This window comes from Neopsephotus bourkii, unplaced genomic scaffold (assembly GCF_033783945.1).
Source record: "Neopsephotus bourkii isolate Nb327-2 ecotype Australia unplaced genomic scaffold, CSIRO-AGI_Nbou_v1 NB_991, whole genome shotgun sequence".
In the NCBI taxonomy this organism is placed as follows: domain Eukaryota; kingdom Metazoa; phylum Chordata; class Aves; order Psittaciformes; family Psittacidae; genus Neopsephotus; species Neopsephotus bourkii.
In genome coordinates this window covers 3,024,639-3,043,869 of record NW_026901483.1, presented here as the reverse complement: position 1 = coordinate 3,043,869, position 19,231 = coordinate 3,024,639, and the positions used below count along the sequence as shown (strand labels likewise).

At 36.1% G+C, this 19,231-nt stretch overlaps 1 protein-coding gene across 4 annotated transcripts in view; it reads right to left on the bottom strand.

The window, feature by feature from the left end:
- DIAPH2 (diaphanous related formin 2) overlaps window positions 1–19,231 on the bottom strand; it is a 231,672-nt gene that overhangs the window by 164,667 nt on the left and 47,774 nt on the right. For all 4 annotated transcript variants that reach the window (XM_061359689.1, XM_061359691.1, XM_061359690.1 and 1 more), the window contains one exon: window positions 13,638–13,752. In XM_061359689.1, the coding sequence (XP_061215673.1) occupies window positions 13,638–13,752 (115 nt within the window). The remainder of the gene's footprint in view (window positions 1–13,637; window positions 13,753–19,231) is intronic.

The window sequence follows — 19,231 nt, the reverse complement described above, 5'->3', positions numbered from 1 at the left end:
AATGGCCATCATTCAGTGAGGTATTACTGTGTGTTTTGTGTTATGTGCAATTTTAATCTTCCCCTCTGTGGTCTTTGAAAACACAGAGAAAACAAATACAAATTAGTTATTAATGGGACTTGCAATGGAAGAAAAAGGGGGCAACAAACCAGGAAGTTGTGATCCTGCAAGTAGCAGGATTGAAACACTGGAAAAGTAAACACTGGTTTGGAATACAAATATAAATGCCACAGGTTATGAATGCTACAAGAGCCCAAGTTCACTGAAAAGAAAACACAATATAGACTTTACTATGCATAAAATTTGACCTCTGACTTAGAAAATAACCTCTCAACTGTTGGAAGTTAGGAAGTATCCCTATTTAGTTTATTCTATATACATAAAGAGACAGACATTTAATGTATTTTAACAAACTTATTTACCTAAGCATCTGCTCTGTCACCTGCTGAAGAGAAAATACCACGCTCACCAGCTGAAGACAACCAGGTATGGCTGTGTATGTTACTGATACCATCTAATAGATTTACCTTTAAAAAGCTTTCTTAAGGGCCCATGTACCTCAAAGTGTGTTGAAAACATCCAGGTACTTTCTGAATACATGTGCAATGATTATCTGTCTTCATGAGGTGAAAGATAAATTACTTCCACACTACAGGATTAGTCTCATGGGACCTACCAAGGTACTAAATTAAGCCACTTGAGTTTTAACAGAGTAAAAATAGCCCAGAAACATAAGCTACCATTCTCACCTTCACCAGCAAGTCAGGTTTGAGTATTGAACTCAGCACATTTTAAGTGTATATGAATACAGAATCTACAGTATATTCTAAATTTAGCACATGTAACCTATGTTTTCCTGACCTTTATATTACCAACATAAGCAAAATTGGCCTAAAATGATTCATTGAGGTGGCAGCTTCTCACCGCTAATAATCCAAATGTCTTAAATGCAAGAACAAAAAAACATCAAAACGAAAGCCTCAGAAGTTATTCCAGGCATACTACCCTTCAAAATATGCTATTTAGGGGTAATTCCACAATGAAAATCAGCCACTTTACCAGGTGGACTCCATGCTTTCAGAAAACATTTAAGCCATAAATTTCTTATTCAGCTGCCTCTTGAAGCTAAGAAATTATTCTGTAATATTATTCCAAAATAATTACATTTCCACTTACTGAATGGAAAAACAAATGATGTTTCTCTTAGAAACATGATGTAAAGAATTTTTAGTTTCTTGCAACTCAAGACACACAACACTTGCACAGTAACAACATTGTAATTTCAACTTTACATCCTTAAGAGATCATTAACAAGTAATGCAATAACTCAACAAAATTACCAGCTTTTTATCTGTGTTAATGTCTATGTACCTAATATTTTCAGTATCTCCAGGAATTCATAAACCTAACAGCATGATGGTTAACTCTTAATCCTTGAGACAGCTTTTTAATACATCTTCCTCTAAAGAACCCTCATTCATTTAGATAACAGATCTATCCTTACTTTGTGTAGAGATGGCAGAACTTTGTGCAATGGCAGATAATCTGTTCAAAGCATCTCCTACTAACATTACAGTCGGAATAACTATCAATCAGATGAAAGCTGCAATCTCAAAAGCATACCTTGTCAGTAACCAAGGAAGAAAAGACAGTTTTGCACATGAAACCGAGAGGCATGGAGAAGGGAGCACTTTTTGTAATTACATCATCACTGCAGGTCAGCACGATATGAACCAGCCCAGGAACCAGACCACATATTCTCCATTTTTCACAGAAAAAAAAAAACAGTGCATTTCATGGAAATTTGAGAGAAAATACATTTAGGAAGTGCTAGCTATGATTCTGCTGAATGATGGAGGGAACATCTCTTTTAAACAGACTTAAAAGAATTACAAGTAAGAGCATAAATTTTGCTTGTAACTCCATTTGTGTGTTCAGTGGGGTATTATTTATTTAAACAGGTACACTGTTATTCCTGCAACGCTGCTGGAGACTTTCACGACATTAAAATATAGGTGGATAGCCTATTTAATTGTGAGCATAAACTTTCCTGCTAAATAGCTATCTGTTTTCCATCCTTTCCTCCAAACTTTTTGTTCCCTCTGACCTTCACCTGGGTCACAAAATCACAGCCAACTCCATGGCTTTACTGAAGGTGAACCTACCTTTCAATGCTCACCTTTCCAGCAGTGACTAGACCTGGAGCTTCCTTTACCAATATTAAGAAAGCTTCCAGAAAACACAGCTAGCAACAGTAGGTCAGAAAAAAAGAGACATTGTTTTAAAACCATCCTGCATAGAATTATAGAATACTGACCTAGAAGTGACAAGAGATTGACCTCCAACTCATTATCAGTGTATTTTATGTACATATAGAGACAAATCCTTACACATGAAAGATAAGACACCCTTTAGGAAAATTTCCACAACAGATAATCTTTACAGCTCATTTAACAAAAAATTACTGTAAAATCCATGGAATGGCCTATTTAATCATGCTCTGAGTAACTAGCTTCAGATTTAATAGCTCTTTCTAGTATCTTACTTGGATTCCCTTGCAAAAAATTACTTAAAATACTTGAAGAAGAGTCTCTTCTGAGGGTTATTTCTTTCTCGTTTGACATTAGTGAAAGCATTCTTTTCAACCTAATCTTTTTACCTATTCATACAGCATGTGCTTTATTCCAGGAATGCAGATTTTTGTTTAAACACAAATAAAACCCACATCTTTGTTCAGTTCAACTCATTCTTTTTTTCAGTTCTACTTCTGAATTTCTTTTTCGTTGAATTAATGGAAAAAATACTCTCCATAAAAGCATTATAGATCAAGACTACTTCATGAATGTATTCATATTTCATGCTAATTAGTCTTTGTATACAATGCCTTTCCCTGGTGTGCCTAGTACATGTGTCTCTGTCCTGAAGTCCTCGTTAAATGTGCTGTGGTTTATTTGAGCACTGCATCATCGAGACCCAAATAAGACAGTTCAGAATACAAAACTGCCTTTCTTCTGCTGCTGTATTTTATGAATATGCTGCAAACAAAAGTTCTATTTCCCTTCATAAACACCAAGGTACAGAATGTACTAACTACAAAGAGAGTTATCACACAAGAGGCTGGAATCCCAAACTTGTTGAATAGATGTTATGTGGGTAACCCATTTGTCTGTGCGTGACAAGCGGTGTTCCTTATTGTTTTCTAATGGAACCTCTGAGACAACAAATACGTAAGTAAAAAACACTGCATGCCTTTGAGAGTTTACCTCCCCCTGATATTTCTCTAGAGTAAAACTGACTCTGCCATCTTCCCTCTAAAAGTGTTTCATTTTGAAATGCTGAGAACTAGGGTCTAACAAATACATACATGTGAATTCTACAAGTTACCACCTAAAATGTAAGGCATTATAATTAAGACAGCTCAGTCACAACACTGTTGAAAACATCTACAAGAGACCTTTTAAGACAATACATGGCTGCTCTCACTCCAATATTTCTCGTTCCAAGCCTTTAACACAAAACATTTATCTGCAAGCTCACCACCAACCAAACTTTCTGAAAATCAGTTCTTAGAATTTCCAAAATCAGCATTTTATGAATGAAATAAAGATGTTCATTCATTTATTACATTTTCGGAATTATCAGCAGTTCCCAAAATTTACTGAAGGAATATCAACACACACCTAAAATTATCCGAGCAACAAAACCATTGTACTTAACTGGAAAAAGCTATGATTGTAAAAGTGTCATGTAGTTAAAACATGCAGTAAAGCTGAGTAGCAGGGGCTTCTTTATTCAGAAACACCTTCAGATCCACAGATTTCTTAACCCAGCAATGGCCTTGGCAAAAGCATATACACACGTGGCTTCCTCTACAATCTCAGTTGCATGCCTAGCACTAAAAAAGGTAGATACTCAGTGTCTCCCTACAGAAGCAACAGAGTCACAAAGTAACTAGCAGGGTTTCTTATTTTGCATCCTTACTCCTCAAGCCTCCAGGGGGAAGACTAACATCCTACTGAAATTTCAAAAGGGTTAAGCGGTGCTAATTACACTAGAACTGAAGGAATCACCTCCACAACAGGGCATTTGACCTGAATTCAGACTAGATACAATGCTGACTCTGAAAATGAACTTGATTTCTATAGGATGGTGTGGAATACATTATGATATACTTCAAAGCAATCAATGAATAAAGCTAGAGACTTTCAAATATCCCAGACCTCAAACTGTTTCCCATCTGTCTGTATCTGAATATAATTTAATTCACATAGACTACTTGCATTTGGTTTTATGAAGCTGCAATCATTAGTTCTTTAAGTAATTCTAGCCAAGATAGTATCCAAGCCCCTCTGATACAACAATGCTCTAAAGAATGCTAACTATTGCACACATAAAGAAAGCAAGCTCTAGCATAACAAATACGAGACCTAGCAAAACTGCATCTATCTGACCTGTCCCTCATTAATTTTTTCCCCTTACAAACGTACCACAAACCTTTTAAAAGAAGAGTCTTAAAACTCTATTCTCATTTTAGTCCTTTTGTACTATGATGAATGAAATGGGTACCGAAGCTCTTAAGCTAAGACACCCATTTCCTTCAGCAGGAGCAGGTGCTATAGAACAGCTACCATTTACCCCAGTGGCTTCCTCACATTAGAAGACTTACTTTAAAACCTACATACAAATAGTTCTTGGAAGGTTTCATCTGTGGCTCTCCTGAACAATAGCCCAGCTGTAGGAAAACCCCATGCATCATTCCTAACATCCTTCTCTGTGTCACTATTGCAAGCTTACAAATTAAATATAACTATTAAGGAGTCTACTTCTGCTGTTGTTGCATTAGTACCTGATGCAAAACTGACTACAAAGAACACATACACCTTTTAGCCCCCTTCTTTTTTCTCTTGATACTTTAATAACATGGTTTAGGAACCCAGAATATTTAAATGATCCTGTACAAAATGCCCTGACACTTCTGGTTAAAAAAAACTCTTATTGCACTGGCAATTATATAAAAATATATTTTTCCTTACCAAGAAATATATTCTTATGTATTTATTATGATCATTGTTTAAGTAACTCTAAGATAATTTAAAAATTAAAAAGAACATATAAGTAATATAAAAATACAAATATAGACACATGCACATATATCTAAGCTAAGTGGCAATAATCTAAGGCATCAGTTCATTCAAACAATGCAAAACTTTTCCCACCCGAGTTTGACAATCCACCTATAGCATAAATCCAGTTGAGAAGGATGAAAAATGGCACACTAACGACTTTTCCTTTATGGCATTTGACTTGATTCTGCTGTTGAATAAGAACAACAATTTCAAATATATTGAAAGGTGAAAACAAAGCAGCCTGCTTTGCTTTACGTGAAACTGAACTATACAGACTGATGACCTAAGCATGCAATCCAACTAAATGAAATTCCTGTAGAACACAAAACATTTGGGGACCCTACACTATGAAGCAACATCTGCATTTGCTTTGGATTCATATACTTCTGAAAAGGAGAGAATGAAGAGCAAAAGGAAAGGAAACACCCATGTCCTGAATTAATCAGAAGACCAAGGGAGCCACCTGCAGTCTGCAATCCAGAAACAAACACATTATGAGTTAGGGTTTTTTTCCCCTATTTCTTTTTATTTCCATGAAATAATGCATATAGCTGAACTAGTCCAACATGTCTGTGCTTAATTCCAGGGATTCCTGTATTACACTGAAGCTTGCTCTCATACCTACAAGTACAGAAGTGTTACAGAACCTAGTTAAAGCTTGTAAAAGTTCAAGTTCTCTGATGCATTCGATCTGGGCTTCTCTGCATATCAAATTCAGATCCATTTTTTTTTAAGTACTAATCCCTTTTCCTTCTCTTTATAAATACCAAATGTAAATGAATGCAAACAGTTTTCCTTCAAGTTTAATGATGCACCAACCTCATTCTTCAGCTGCTGGTTATCTCTTAACTAAGAAATAACTGAAAAGATAAGACAAAACCTTCTTTTCACCACTAAAAATGCTCCACTGCATCAAGCATACAGGGCAGGCTGATGAAGAATGATGCATATTTCATATGTCAGTCAAGACTAACAGTAAATGTAAGCTGTGGAATATTCACAGAGAAACACTGCAGAGGTAGAATGAGACCTGAAACATTACATCACTTCAGTGGAAGAATAAGAACTTCATAACTGCATTTAATGCATAGAAACTTAATTATTTCAGTGAGAACTCTGCTTCAGCAGACTACCTGGTCACAGAAGGGGTTAAAAAATACTAAGATTCAGATCAGAAAGACATACCTGTTAACTAGAGGGGTGAGGAGAAGAAACAGAAGTCATGGCAACTAGCCTGTCTTTCTCCCTTTCCTCAATATCTGCCAGTGGTATTAATAGAAAGAGTTTTAAGTCACTGTAGAAATGTGGGGGCTTTTTTAAGAACCCTGTAAAATAACACACTGTCCTTTAAGAACAGGTGGTTTCAGGGAAAAAAAAAATTACACACTATTTTCTTCAGAAGATCAAAAATCAGTCTGCTTTATATCAAACGTAGAACACAAAAGACATAAAGGGCTTTAAAATGCCCTTCCTGACTGGGTGATTTGGTAGTCAGTTGTACATTCCTTTCTCGCATGAAGGTACCCTGCACAATTGAAGTTTAAAAGTATAATAAAGATTAAAAGACAGAAACTATTGTGAACATTCAATGGCTCAAGGAATAGCAGCAAAAGGGCCTCACAGAAGACTGTCTATGGGTATACCACAGGCAAACATAATGCGAACATCTCCTGCATGATGTTAACAAATAAGACTACACCATTTACATGCACACAGATATTACAGACTTATCTGTAGTAGCAAAAAATGTTTTCAAACCAGAACAGTTGTTTTAATTAAAGCCTAATAAAAACAAACTCAGGACATAGCATTTGCCTAGTTTATATTATCTAATTTGATCAACACACAAAGAAATTAAATACATTTGTGCCTTTCATTGCTGTACTCTAATTTGGGGAGGAAAAAAAAAGATATCAAATACTGAGGTAGTTAAGTTGTTCAAAATTTCTGGCACGTGTTCTCAGCAATGGAAAATATGAACGTTAAGTGTAACAAGGTGTTCATGTGGATGCCGCAATTGAAAGCTAACGTGGGTGGGAATAGCAGCCCACCTACATGATGGCCTTCTAATTCAGAACTCCAAGAAAGTTGACATTTAGCCCTCAAATGCCATGTTATCCACAGAAAGTAGGTGGCAATCAAAAGACTACCACAGCTCAAGTTTTAACAATTCACTTTATTAGAATGTAGTCACCCAAGTACTTGGAGGCACAGAAGAATAACGTACAGAAACTTAACCAGAACTGAAAGTCTTGATAAGCTCCTCCAGTCAACAAAAGCAAACAGAAGACACTAATTACTGATCTACTAGAATGTAAGATCATACAACTTGCGGTAAAGAACAAGGCGCTGTTGACTTGTTGCAACACCATTTGAGCTGCACTTGTCAGGGGGACAGAAGGTGGGTGAGCATAACAGTAGAAAAAAGAAGGGGTGGGTGATACATTTACATTTGAGTGTCAGTGTAACTGGAATAATGGTGCTGTATTATGATTGGACTTAACACTAATAAAATACAAACAAGTGTTAAAGTCTCCATATAATGTGTTTATACTTTCTGTTAATGAAAACACTGAGCACAATACCTGCATACATCTATCATACCCTTTATGTACAATAACAGGCAGTATTCCACCCTCACCTAGTTTAAGAGCCAGTCTCCTCACTATTTCCATCAATTTTTGAAAGAACATTTCCCTTACAATGTTTACAATAGGCTCATTTGGATAAGCCCTGTCACCTGCTCACAGTTCTACACAAGTGGAGTTTCCTGAACTAATCACAGTCTAACCTTTACAGCTTAAAACAGAAATTTATCTTCAAATAAGCATTATTAATAATGTTGACAAAACAGGATGTTGATATCAACTCTGTAGGTGGTGTTACTTAAACATAACCTTTTTCTCCGCCTTATCATGCCTTATGTTGCTTCTTCCTCTGAAGTCACCTTGTTTCCCTGGACTGTTCTTCAGCTTTTCTGATATGCTTGTTATGCTCTTAAATTTTTCCCACAACCTTTTCATTCTGCTTTCAGATATACATTGTAAGCCTCTTCCTCCTTAACCAGAAAAGAAGTTTAGATAGTAAATACTGGCACTGACTCAGAAAATGAACAAGTTAAACTATATTTTAGTTAGTTCTGTCAGTGTCTCACTAATTTTTCATGATTGTTAGTATTTTAAAACTACATATGAGTCCCCAAAAGTTGTGCAGAGAGAGGTATCAAACGCAGGACTGACAGCAGCTAAGTTTTCATATTCTAATTACTCAAACAAGACCACATGAAACTAAGCTATTTAATCTATTTTACATAATATTACATATATATAATACATATATATTACTACATTATACATCTAAAATTGTTTTGTTCATGTTTTCTTCAATTATAATTTACATGTAAGTTGGTATTTTCTGTTGTACTTACTCCAATATCTATAATGTGAAAAATACTATCTGGCTTATAAAACCTTACTTTAATTTTGAAAAGATCAAAGTGATCATTGAATTGCATTTTAGAAGCCTAATCATAAAGAAGTAACAGAACCCTGATCATTTCCCCTTGAGATAAGTTGGATGGATAATGAATTCTGCACTGGAACAATCCCAGTAGTTACAGACTATTATGTACTAATTACTACCTTTACAGATCTACTGTACACATAATTAATTTCTTCAGAGCACCACTATCATTCTTGACTGGCAAAATACACAACCTAAATTACAAGAGCCAGAAATTAACATGATCCTTTAGGGAGAAGGCATTAACTAGCTTCGTAGTGTTTTGCAATTAGACTATCAATCAAACAGTGAAAAGTGATTTTGATAGCAGCAGGTCTGATACATCGAGTATTGTCACATTATTACAAAGTTATCTGAGGCCACATATGATGTATCACAACTTATCCATTTTAATCCTTTACTTTCACCTGCTAGAAGACACTTCATCACACAATTATATATGTATTTAGTACTCGTACTTCAATATCAATACATGGGGGGCGGGTTGAGACCATGTTCCAAAGCTGGTGCTTTTCTCCATGACACTAGTAGCCAAAGGTCAAATTTGATGTCAGTTAAGGAACAAAAGCAAAAGTGATCCAAGTAACATTCCAGCCACACAATGCAGCATGAGCTGCTTAAATGACTTTAAGTATTTGCTATTACAAACTCCTTCCTCTTGCTATTTAAATATCAAAACATAAATCAATCCATGATAGGATTATTTTGCAAACCAAGTACTACTGAGCCTGGAATTTTCAAGTCGTGACTCAAAAAACTGTAAAAGGATGATGCATGTTTTCACCAGCAAAATCACTGCTTTCAGTTTTAAAGCAACGCATGAGTCACAAAATAAATTTATGGATTATATTAGATTCTCTCTCTGAATTAACCAGGTCATAAGAAAACAAGCAACTGATTGGAAACTAGTACCATCTTTACTCTTTTCCTCTATCCGGCTACATGAGGAAATATGATACTATGTTTTTCATTGCCACCCACAATGCAATAACTGTCCCACATGTTAATACTCCCCAACTCATTAGCAACCACCACAGTAGCCCATTCATTTTCAAATGTGCCTGATCTGGAGTATCATTTACTTGCCAAAATGGTCTGTGAGACTATAATCATTGTTTCCACCTGTGCATCTGGAAGCACAATTCCAAACTCAAAACACTCATCTGACCTCCTACATGAAAATTTGAAGCCCTGGAGTCCATTTCTCAGAGGCCTCTAAGAGGAATTTAGACTACACGTACTTCTCTTGAAGAAAAATGGAGAGATTCCTTCCAGACTGTAGTGAGACCACGATAATTAGATCTCAGTTAACTAAGTTCAAAGCTAAGGATCTCTAAAACTCATAAAGTCTGGAAGGGAATACTTTTTAATGTTCCAATTCCTCCCTGCTCAATAGATGTTTTCATAACTGTGCTCAGTAACTGATTTCACAGATCAAATAATGTAATTTGACTGTTAGTACTGATCTGTACCTAACTAAATACATTACATATATTCACAGGGCATCAGTATTAAATATCTAATGTTACAGTAACAAGTAAAGATTTAACCTCATGCATATTCTTTAAGAGAAAATTCTGATTAAAGTATATTTGACTTTAACTTACTTCATCTGTTGGCGACCATTTGTTTTTGTTCCTGGTGCTCTTGTGATTAAACATTCTTAATGCTTTACAAGCAGATAGCTCATGCAGTCATTTGCTGAGTGATAAAAACTGTGCCTCAGAAATGTCTTATTATGACTTACACACAGTTTTGGTCTCTAAAAGTACCACCTCCCTGCAACTTTGACTGCCTTCCTTGAAAACAGGCAGTACTCTGGCAGCAAAGGCAGCAGGTAGGTTAGTGACAACCAGTATAAAGTTAGTCTTCAATCAAAACTACGTTAAATGAAGAAATCCCCAAAGTTTCATTCTCATCGTGCCAGCATGAGTAGAATTCAGAGGTTTAATCAAAGTTGAGGGCTGCAACCTCTATGAAATCACAAGTTTTTTAATAAGTGGGTATCCTGTCATTTGTTTTACTTCACTTGTTATTCCCATTGGCATTCCAAAATGCCGTGAAACACAAGATGGTAAGCACTAAGTCATCACAATTGCTTTTGGCAATTGTCAGTTTTCTTCCACTCATCCATTTATTTGCTTTACATGCTGACTGTGCTCTTGAGGGAGCATAAAATGCATTTCTATTTGTCTTGCACTCATTTTCCTGTAATACATTAGGAGACCACACCAAGCAATAGAACTAAAACAGAAGAGAAATTTGATCCTAGATTATGCTTGAAATAAGTATTGGGGGGATTTATGAGCTGCCTGTGGCTGTTAAGGCAAATGGTGAGGAAGAATAGTGAATATCATGTAGCTTGTCCCTTTGCAAACAGCAGCTACAGAAAACAATTGCTTGTGGAATGCAATTATTCTGAAATGCTCAGAGACTTCTGGACTTCTAGCAGGTTTTCAAGTTTTAATACAGACTTTAAGACAGACCACACTGACGTTTACTCATCAGCCAAATATGATTTAATGTCCTGGGTAATATGTAGCAGCATTTTTAACATGACACAATGAAGGATGGGCAGACCTTATTTTCTACACTGACTGAGAACAACATGAGGAAGAACAGGAAAACACCTGCCAGGCCATCACCACAGTGAGATGTTGGGAGAGTTTCTGTTGTTCCTAGTCTTAGAACTGTTCAACTACGTCAACAAGCATTTCTTCTCACATCAAACCTACAGCTATGTCAATATTGAGAGAGTTTTTTCAGTATTTTCAATGAAGAGTCATTTCAGGAATTCAGAAACATTTCTTCAGGTTTCTGATGAAAGAATTAAGCTCAAGGCAGAAGCTTGTTGTTTTCATTAAGAAGGGTCTCACTGTATTGCAGCTGTTAGCTGCTGCTGGGGGTTCTTTCCCATCTTGCTGTCACACTAAAACTACATCATTTTAACCTCACTGCAAAGCTATGAGCCAAAAATCTATCAAACTTTGGTATGGAAAAAAGTGTTAAATTACAGTAAATGATGCTTCTGTATTACTGCATTTAATATCTGAAGGTTTAGAGCAGAAAGTGGGCAGCATTTGTAAAAGCAGAATACTAATGTCTCAAATTCAGTGACTACTGAAAAGAGCATGAGCTCTGAGTGAAAGAACAGTATATTTACCTTATGAAAAACACAGCTATGACTAACTCTTTGAAGGGGTTTCAAAGAACACAGAAAAAGACATTCAGAAATAACTCAAGCAATCTACTCAAGAAATGGTAAAAGAAAGTTAAGGTCCTCTGAGAGACCTTCCTTGACTTAACTTTTCAAACACTGTATTAGTATAAACTGCAGTTTTTACTCCTGAAATTCACACACAACAACCAGGATACCACAAACATCTATGTGCAACACAACTTAATGTTGAAGTACTAAAACAGGAGGCTAGCAGTAGGAATAAACAGAATACTCCCTATGGTTAAAATACAACTCATCTCATGAGCTGTTAATTCTTAAAGCCACAAAGAAAGGGAAAAAATTCTTACAGTCAGTTCATACATTTAAAATCCTAACTGTATGCTTCCTTATTCAGCACTATGAAACATCTGACAACAACCACCTCCAGGATCTGCACATCCTTGAAGTATACCATATTTTAACTGGTTGATAAAGGGACAAAGGATTCATAGCTAGCATTATTTCACTATCTACCACTTCCTGGACTCTAATTCATTGGGTTTCCTCATTAGTTCCTTCGTTATTACTGAACTGTACTTCAACAGTACTTCCCTCTTTTCAGTGCCTGAAACAAATTACTGGGAAATGGCCACATATGAAATACTGATCAATTGACCATTAACCATGGAAATAATGAAGAGGCTGTGTGCAGCTTCAGAAGTGCTCAAAGGCCATTTGAAAGCCATGAGGAGCTAAGGATGGTATTAAAGCATCAAAACCATAACCAATATTCAGCTGCTAGGAGCTACGCTTCCAATGCAAGGTATTATCATCACATCTGGTACTGAATAAATTGTTTGAGAAATTAATGATTTTTTAAATCTAAAATCAACAGCAGAGGAGCTATTTACATGACATACTGAACAGTCCCAGTTACACTTGACAGAAGGCTATTCTCATGGCATTGTTCTCTCGTAGTCAAACAGACCCATTTCACACTGTGTTCCAACAAAACTCAGCAGACCATCGGACACTTTCCCATGGCATTATGCAAAGAGTTTAAAGAGTGTGCACTCACACATTCAGCTCTTTGAAAACTAACTTCCAGCAGTTTAACTGCATAACTGGCGTGTGTGTGTGCTTCTTAGATTACAACACAAATGTAAACACTACTTAAGGGGTATATTTAAATACTATTTTCTTCTTAAATGAAAGCTGCATATACTATTCAAAAAAAGAAAAAATTGAAAGCAAAGAACAGGGACAGAAACACAAGAACTTTGAAAAGAACTATAGTTTGAACGTCCATATCCCAGAGACATTACAATAGGCATATTAGAGAGTTCTGATTCTGTGATTCAGCTGCATATGGTAATTGCTACATTGCTTGTAGAGGATTTTGATTTAGCAGAGTGACACAAGCAAGTAAATTTTTCATATGCAGACTCACCACATGTGGAATATCTAAAAGCATCCAACAACTTACAGTTCCTATAGCTTGGAATATTAATGCAGGTAAGCATGATTTTAGGATTATATTTTAAATATAATTATAATTTCTTATGAAGAAAATTCACATTTGTCTGCAACATACCCTCCACTTTTCAGACGTATTATCACAAAAGGTTCTCCCCCTCATGCTGTATAGTGACGGAAGAGCAATTCTTCTAATACACTGTTTTGCTTAATAAAAACATATATTTTAAATAATCTTCCTTCTATAAAACCATTATGTGAATTCCATGGCATTGCACAAAGCATAAAAGAGACTGTCACTGCAGAGTTTGAAACTGAATTAAAGCATAACACAAAGTAAAACAAGAATGTACCTTTCATTTGCGTTCCAAAAGTAAGGGCCAGTTTCGCAAACAGTTCTGGGTTTTCAAATTTCTCTTCTTCAGCTTTTACCCAAAAGCTGTTTTCTGCTATCTCTTGAGGCTCAATCTGAAACACAAATGGCATCTCCAATGTTAGTAACTAGTATTTGCAATAGCCAAGTTAAATCCAATGTTCCTAGACTTCTATGATAATTGTACTGAATTAAGTTTAGCTATGTTCAAGGCATTATATTCTCTTCAAGATGCTCCCTGAACAACACACATTTGGAGTAACCTCCCTTTATCTATGCAACAATTTTTATTGCACTTCTCCCATCCAGCACACTTTCCACACAGAATTGATAATGTATTACCATCTGGGTTTGAAAGTGTTCCAGCTTTCTCTTTATTGCTTTGTACACAGTTCCCAAATTCTTCATCACTGATACACATTCCTGCTACTTGAGAACTGTAGAAAGAATAGTCTTTATTACACTGCCAGATTACAAAATAACTTGTTTGTAAATGAGATATCGATGTGCAACTGTCAGTGACTCAATATCATCTGTAGAAATAATTCTATTTTTAAATATCACTAATACTTTTATACTTAATGTCTTTTTTTAATATACTTTCCATTTTTCAAATGTAAACCCAGAATTCATTATAGCACCTTTATTTGATACTGGCTATATTAAAAGAAGAAATTACTCTGCCATATAGAAGCTGAATGTCAATTTTACTCATGACTCAGAACAGCTATTTTGTTTTCAAAAGATGTTCCTCTTCCAGTTTTAAAGTCCTCCCATTTCTTTTTTTACAACTTTGTTTAAAAGCCAATCAATTTTCAAGGGCTATTTAACTTCCAGATGATATACAGCAGATTCATTATTACTATATTTGCAAGACTCACTGGGCTTTCACTGCAACACATTGGTCCTCCACGTTTTACTATACGATCAATCATTTCATGTGTAGCTGATCTACCACCAGCTGCAGGTGAGACATTTGTAAAAACTATCTTAATCCAACTCTAATGACGAAGACAGTTACAACAAAAGGCACTACATTAAAGAGTAAGAATTTCATTCCCAAACTGATGGCTCCTTAAAAGCTATGATCAAATAGTCTTTCCCTTTTCTCAGTATGCAGGAGATCTTTGGCATCACTCCCAGAGCACTTAAGCAAGGTGTCCATCTGCAGTTACTTCCCACTGTCACACACAGTGTGCAGATGTACACTTTATAAATTATTTCTATAAACACGGGAACATAATAGATTACAATCAAAGTGGCTGCAATTACATATGTATTATAAACTAAAAAGCTTATTTTGGCTGTATTTCAGTTACAAAACTAGTGCAGCTGACTCTATAATCACATAGTGCTTAACAAGGACAACTGAGTGTAAAATGCCTAAGTTACAAGCAGGGAAGAGTTTTATTTATTTAGGCATTTCACTAATGTAAGGCAAGAAAAGATAAATGAATTGTAGAACCATCCTAACACCAGACAAAGCAGCAGCAAGTAAAAGATAGGCAGCAGCTTGAAGAATTAGTTATATTCCAATGGCATTCCAAATTTCTTCCCACCACCCCTAAGAAAATTGGCAAAGGATAGTTCTGTGATGAAACCTATATTCTATAAGGAAAAAGAAACAAAACCTTCAGATGGGAATAACCCCTTTTGTCTGTTTGGGTAATATAAAAATCTGGATGTCAAAGATGATAAGAGAGGGTAACTGAAAACACAGCCACAAAAGATTTTCTTAAAAGCCCAGGTGGAAATGCATTTCTAAAATATAAGAGCTCCATTTCATAAAGAGGTAAAATAAAATATACATAAATATATAAATATATAAATAAAAATATACAGAAAACTGTATGATAGAAGCTTTGAAGACAGTCATCTGCTAAAAAGAAACAAGACAAGGATATTCACTGGCAAAATACCTTCAGCAGAAAATAAACATTTCATAGGAGGGGAAGTGGCTATTTTTTATATAAAGGTTTTTAAAGGTTAAAAAAAATGTGTAATTCAAATGATTCAAAAGAGTGAATGAACTAAAAGGACTTTTATATAGCTAGATTCATTTCAAAGGGAAAAAACAACCCCAAATCTCTGGATTCCAGCACTGAGTAATGCCATATTCCTCCAAGTAATATATGAGCATCTTTTCCAGTATGACAACTCATACATTCTTGTTTCTTTTTAATAATACAACTAGACTACTTAGTCAATTTTTTCTTCCAAAAAAAAAAAAAAAAATCATTGGTGTGGCTGGCAGGAGGGCAAAGGTATTTTGTAAATGCTTTAAGGAAAGAGCAGGACTATAGAATTTCTTTTAAATTCAGGATTAAAGTTAACATTTATTCTCAATAGTTTCCTGAAAATGCACTGAGAATTATATCTAAATGAACACAGAAAACCTCTCACTAGTTTCATCTTGCTGCACTCTCCACAGTTACTTGCAGCATCACCCTCACTAACAATTCTCTATTACAGGCCTGAACTTTCCCACACTGTCATACTGTGCTGTAGCACTGAGAACACACACTGATGTGTGTTACTCACACACAAAGATTTAAGGTCTTTTTCTCCCTAGATAATTTTATTTCATCCTCCCACAATAAAGGAGAATTATCATTTAGCCTCATGTGCAGATTATTTTATAAGAATTACTGATACAGAAAAGGTTAAATTTTATTTTAATATTTACTGAAATAAATACCTTAAAAACATGGTTGACTATTTTGAAGATCTTTTTTACTTAAGCATTTTGAAAGCCTGTTCTTAAACTACTGCTGCTACTGCTACATACACTTTCAGATTATTTTGGCACATCTTCATGTATTTTGAAATCCAGTGGCAAAATACTAAGTGTAAGTTACATAAACATTAACTCTTCCACAAACTACAACTTGACACGTGATGCATGTGATGAAGGTTTTATCTCAGCCTTCTGTATTCCTCCTTCCAAAGTTAGTGGGGTTAATCAAGCATGATATTATTTAGTACTCCAAAGCCTATTCAACTCCAAACACTATTCAATGCTTCAGAACTTAAAGGAACACAAAACCCAGGCTCACTTTTTATTTAGAAAAACAAATTATTGTTCCAAAATATCAGAGGACAGTCTAGTTCCCTCCCAACAATCAACTTCTGTCATTACTAGTTCTCAAAGGGTTCTTCAAGTGGTGCCAGTATGCATTCAACTTACTTTGAATCACCTGAAAAACCCATTGAGAAAAACTAGAATGGTTTCCAAACACAGTCCAGTGCAGCTGCCCTATCACCATCCAGCAGTACCTATGCTCTTAAAACCAAAATTCCACTGCATCTGACAGGGCAGATCAGCTACATAAGAACTCAATGGACACAGGATCCTGTGTCCTAGCAATACTAGGAAAACAGTCTACAAAGGACTGTTATTGTATGCAATGATGTGATTCCTTTCAGAGGTTTCATACTGAAAGAATGTAGTATCTTCAGCCAGGAGCAGCACTGGCATCCCACGTCATTCAGCTCCATCCAGGACAACACCCAAATTCATACAAAGATTTGCACCTACGTTCATATTGATTTCACAACAGTTTTACCAGCTGTGAAAGATCAACACCCCCCCTCCCCCCCCCACCTTGCACCGTTTCAGAGTGCCATTTAAATTACACATTTGACAATTGTTCAGTGTTAAATTGCAACCCATGGTCAGCAACAACCATCTGTAGCCACTTAACAGCTTACTCTCACCAAGACTTTGGTTTTACTAGGTTCCTGGTACCAATACACTGTTGAGAGAGAATACGGTTTCAAGGCAAGTGTCAGGCACTAGCTGGTAGTACAAAGATTGATTACCTTGACAAATAAAAAGCAGATACTAAAGTCCAAGCTAGAGTTCAAACCAGACGGCTTGCAATATATAAAAGTCCCCCTTTGATTTGCCTTGATAATTTGGTGCTCTATGTATTTCTTCCTACAGCAAATATGAATTTTATACTGCTACAGTATATCACATTTTATACTGCTAAAGACTGCCAATCACTAACTGCTGTTAAGATGTAATGGTTTAGTCTTGATAATAGATGCAATTAGCTCATACCCAAAATCTATTTCCTTTATATGGAAGAACAGTGTCTATACTGATCAAAAAGGGGATTTTAAAGCAACAGGTATGCAAACACACACCTGGATATTTGCACAACTTTTCTTGCGCAAAGTGACCTATTATACTCAGAGACAAGTAATAACTAATGACTGCTCTTACCAGTTCATTTGCAAATCAGAGACTGCATTTGCTTCTATTTTAAGACGCTTTTTCAAATCAGGTTTGATTAAATATAACCACGTTAAGACTGCAGAAGCTCACATTTAGTGGAAGTTAATGGTGCCCACACATTTCCCTCGAGCAGTCCCACAGCTCCTCCCTGTGGCCACAGCACACTGACGGATTTGAAAAACCCAATAGTCTCTGATTGCTAACCTTCAGATATCATTACAGCACAAATACTAGCATTCGCTGAACCTGCAACTACATCAGACACCTCAGACTTAGAAGGTGTCTGCAGGAAAGAGCATGCTGTTACTAGTGTTTGAAAACTGCTTTAAAACTATTGCTAATGGTTTGGATATGGGAAGACAACATAATGCAAAGCCACAGTTCACGTTTACTGTATCGTACCGTGTCTTTTCAAGTGGACCATCACAAGTTTTCACTCTGCTTTGATACAGGCCAAAAATGCAAGCAGGTCTTTGCAGAATAATCACATTCAGTGCGCATTCTCACACTGACCACACTCTACATCACTCCGCAGTCACAGATCTCCACTCAGCCCAGCCCTCATGACAGGGCCAAAAGAGAAGGCAAACACAGCAGTTACCTCCTGCCCTCTCCTGCTGTCATTACATCAATCCACTGAGCTTAGCACACATTCTCTGAAAGCTCCCATAAGAAGAAACCTCTCGTTCAGCAATGTGCAACCCACTGACTTTCTAAAAAGCATTTGTATTGGAACTAAATTAAGCTTTCTCTGGGATGCTCAGCTGTCAAACATCAAATACAAAGCTCTGTCAAGAAGGATCTTATTCCAAAATTCATTATAGTACACAGAATATTTGTAAATGGAGTGGAGGGGGAACATCAGCCTCACACTACTAGAGCCATGATTTGAACTCAAGTTCAATATGCAACCACACACTGCTAAATGAGATGCAGTAATAACTTTACACAAAACTAGACAGCTAAAAATTCACTCTAGTACACATTGCTTTAACGCTGACAAAACCTGGTGCTTTATAACACGACTGCCTTTAGGACTTTCTGATGTTTTACAACTTCCATAACAGGGTAAACACCAGCCTCTCTTGGGAAATTCAGACACCTTAAGTGTGTTTTGTAGTACACCTATCATAGATAGGCCAGTAAAGCAATGAAAGCTACATCTCCTTTCAAACACCCAAAACATGCCACAGGCACTAAAGAAACGCGGACACAAAGTAATTGGCTTCATTTCTTAATCAGATGCTTCGATTTATAATAAATTACTGTATTTACAGGACTGATCTTAAAATAGTTCTTTACTTCATGTCAAGGTATCTGTCTTTAAACAG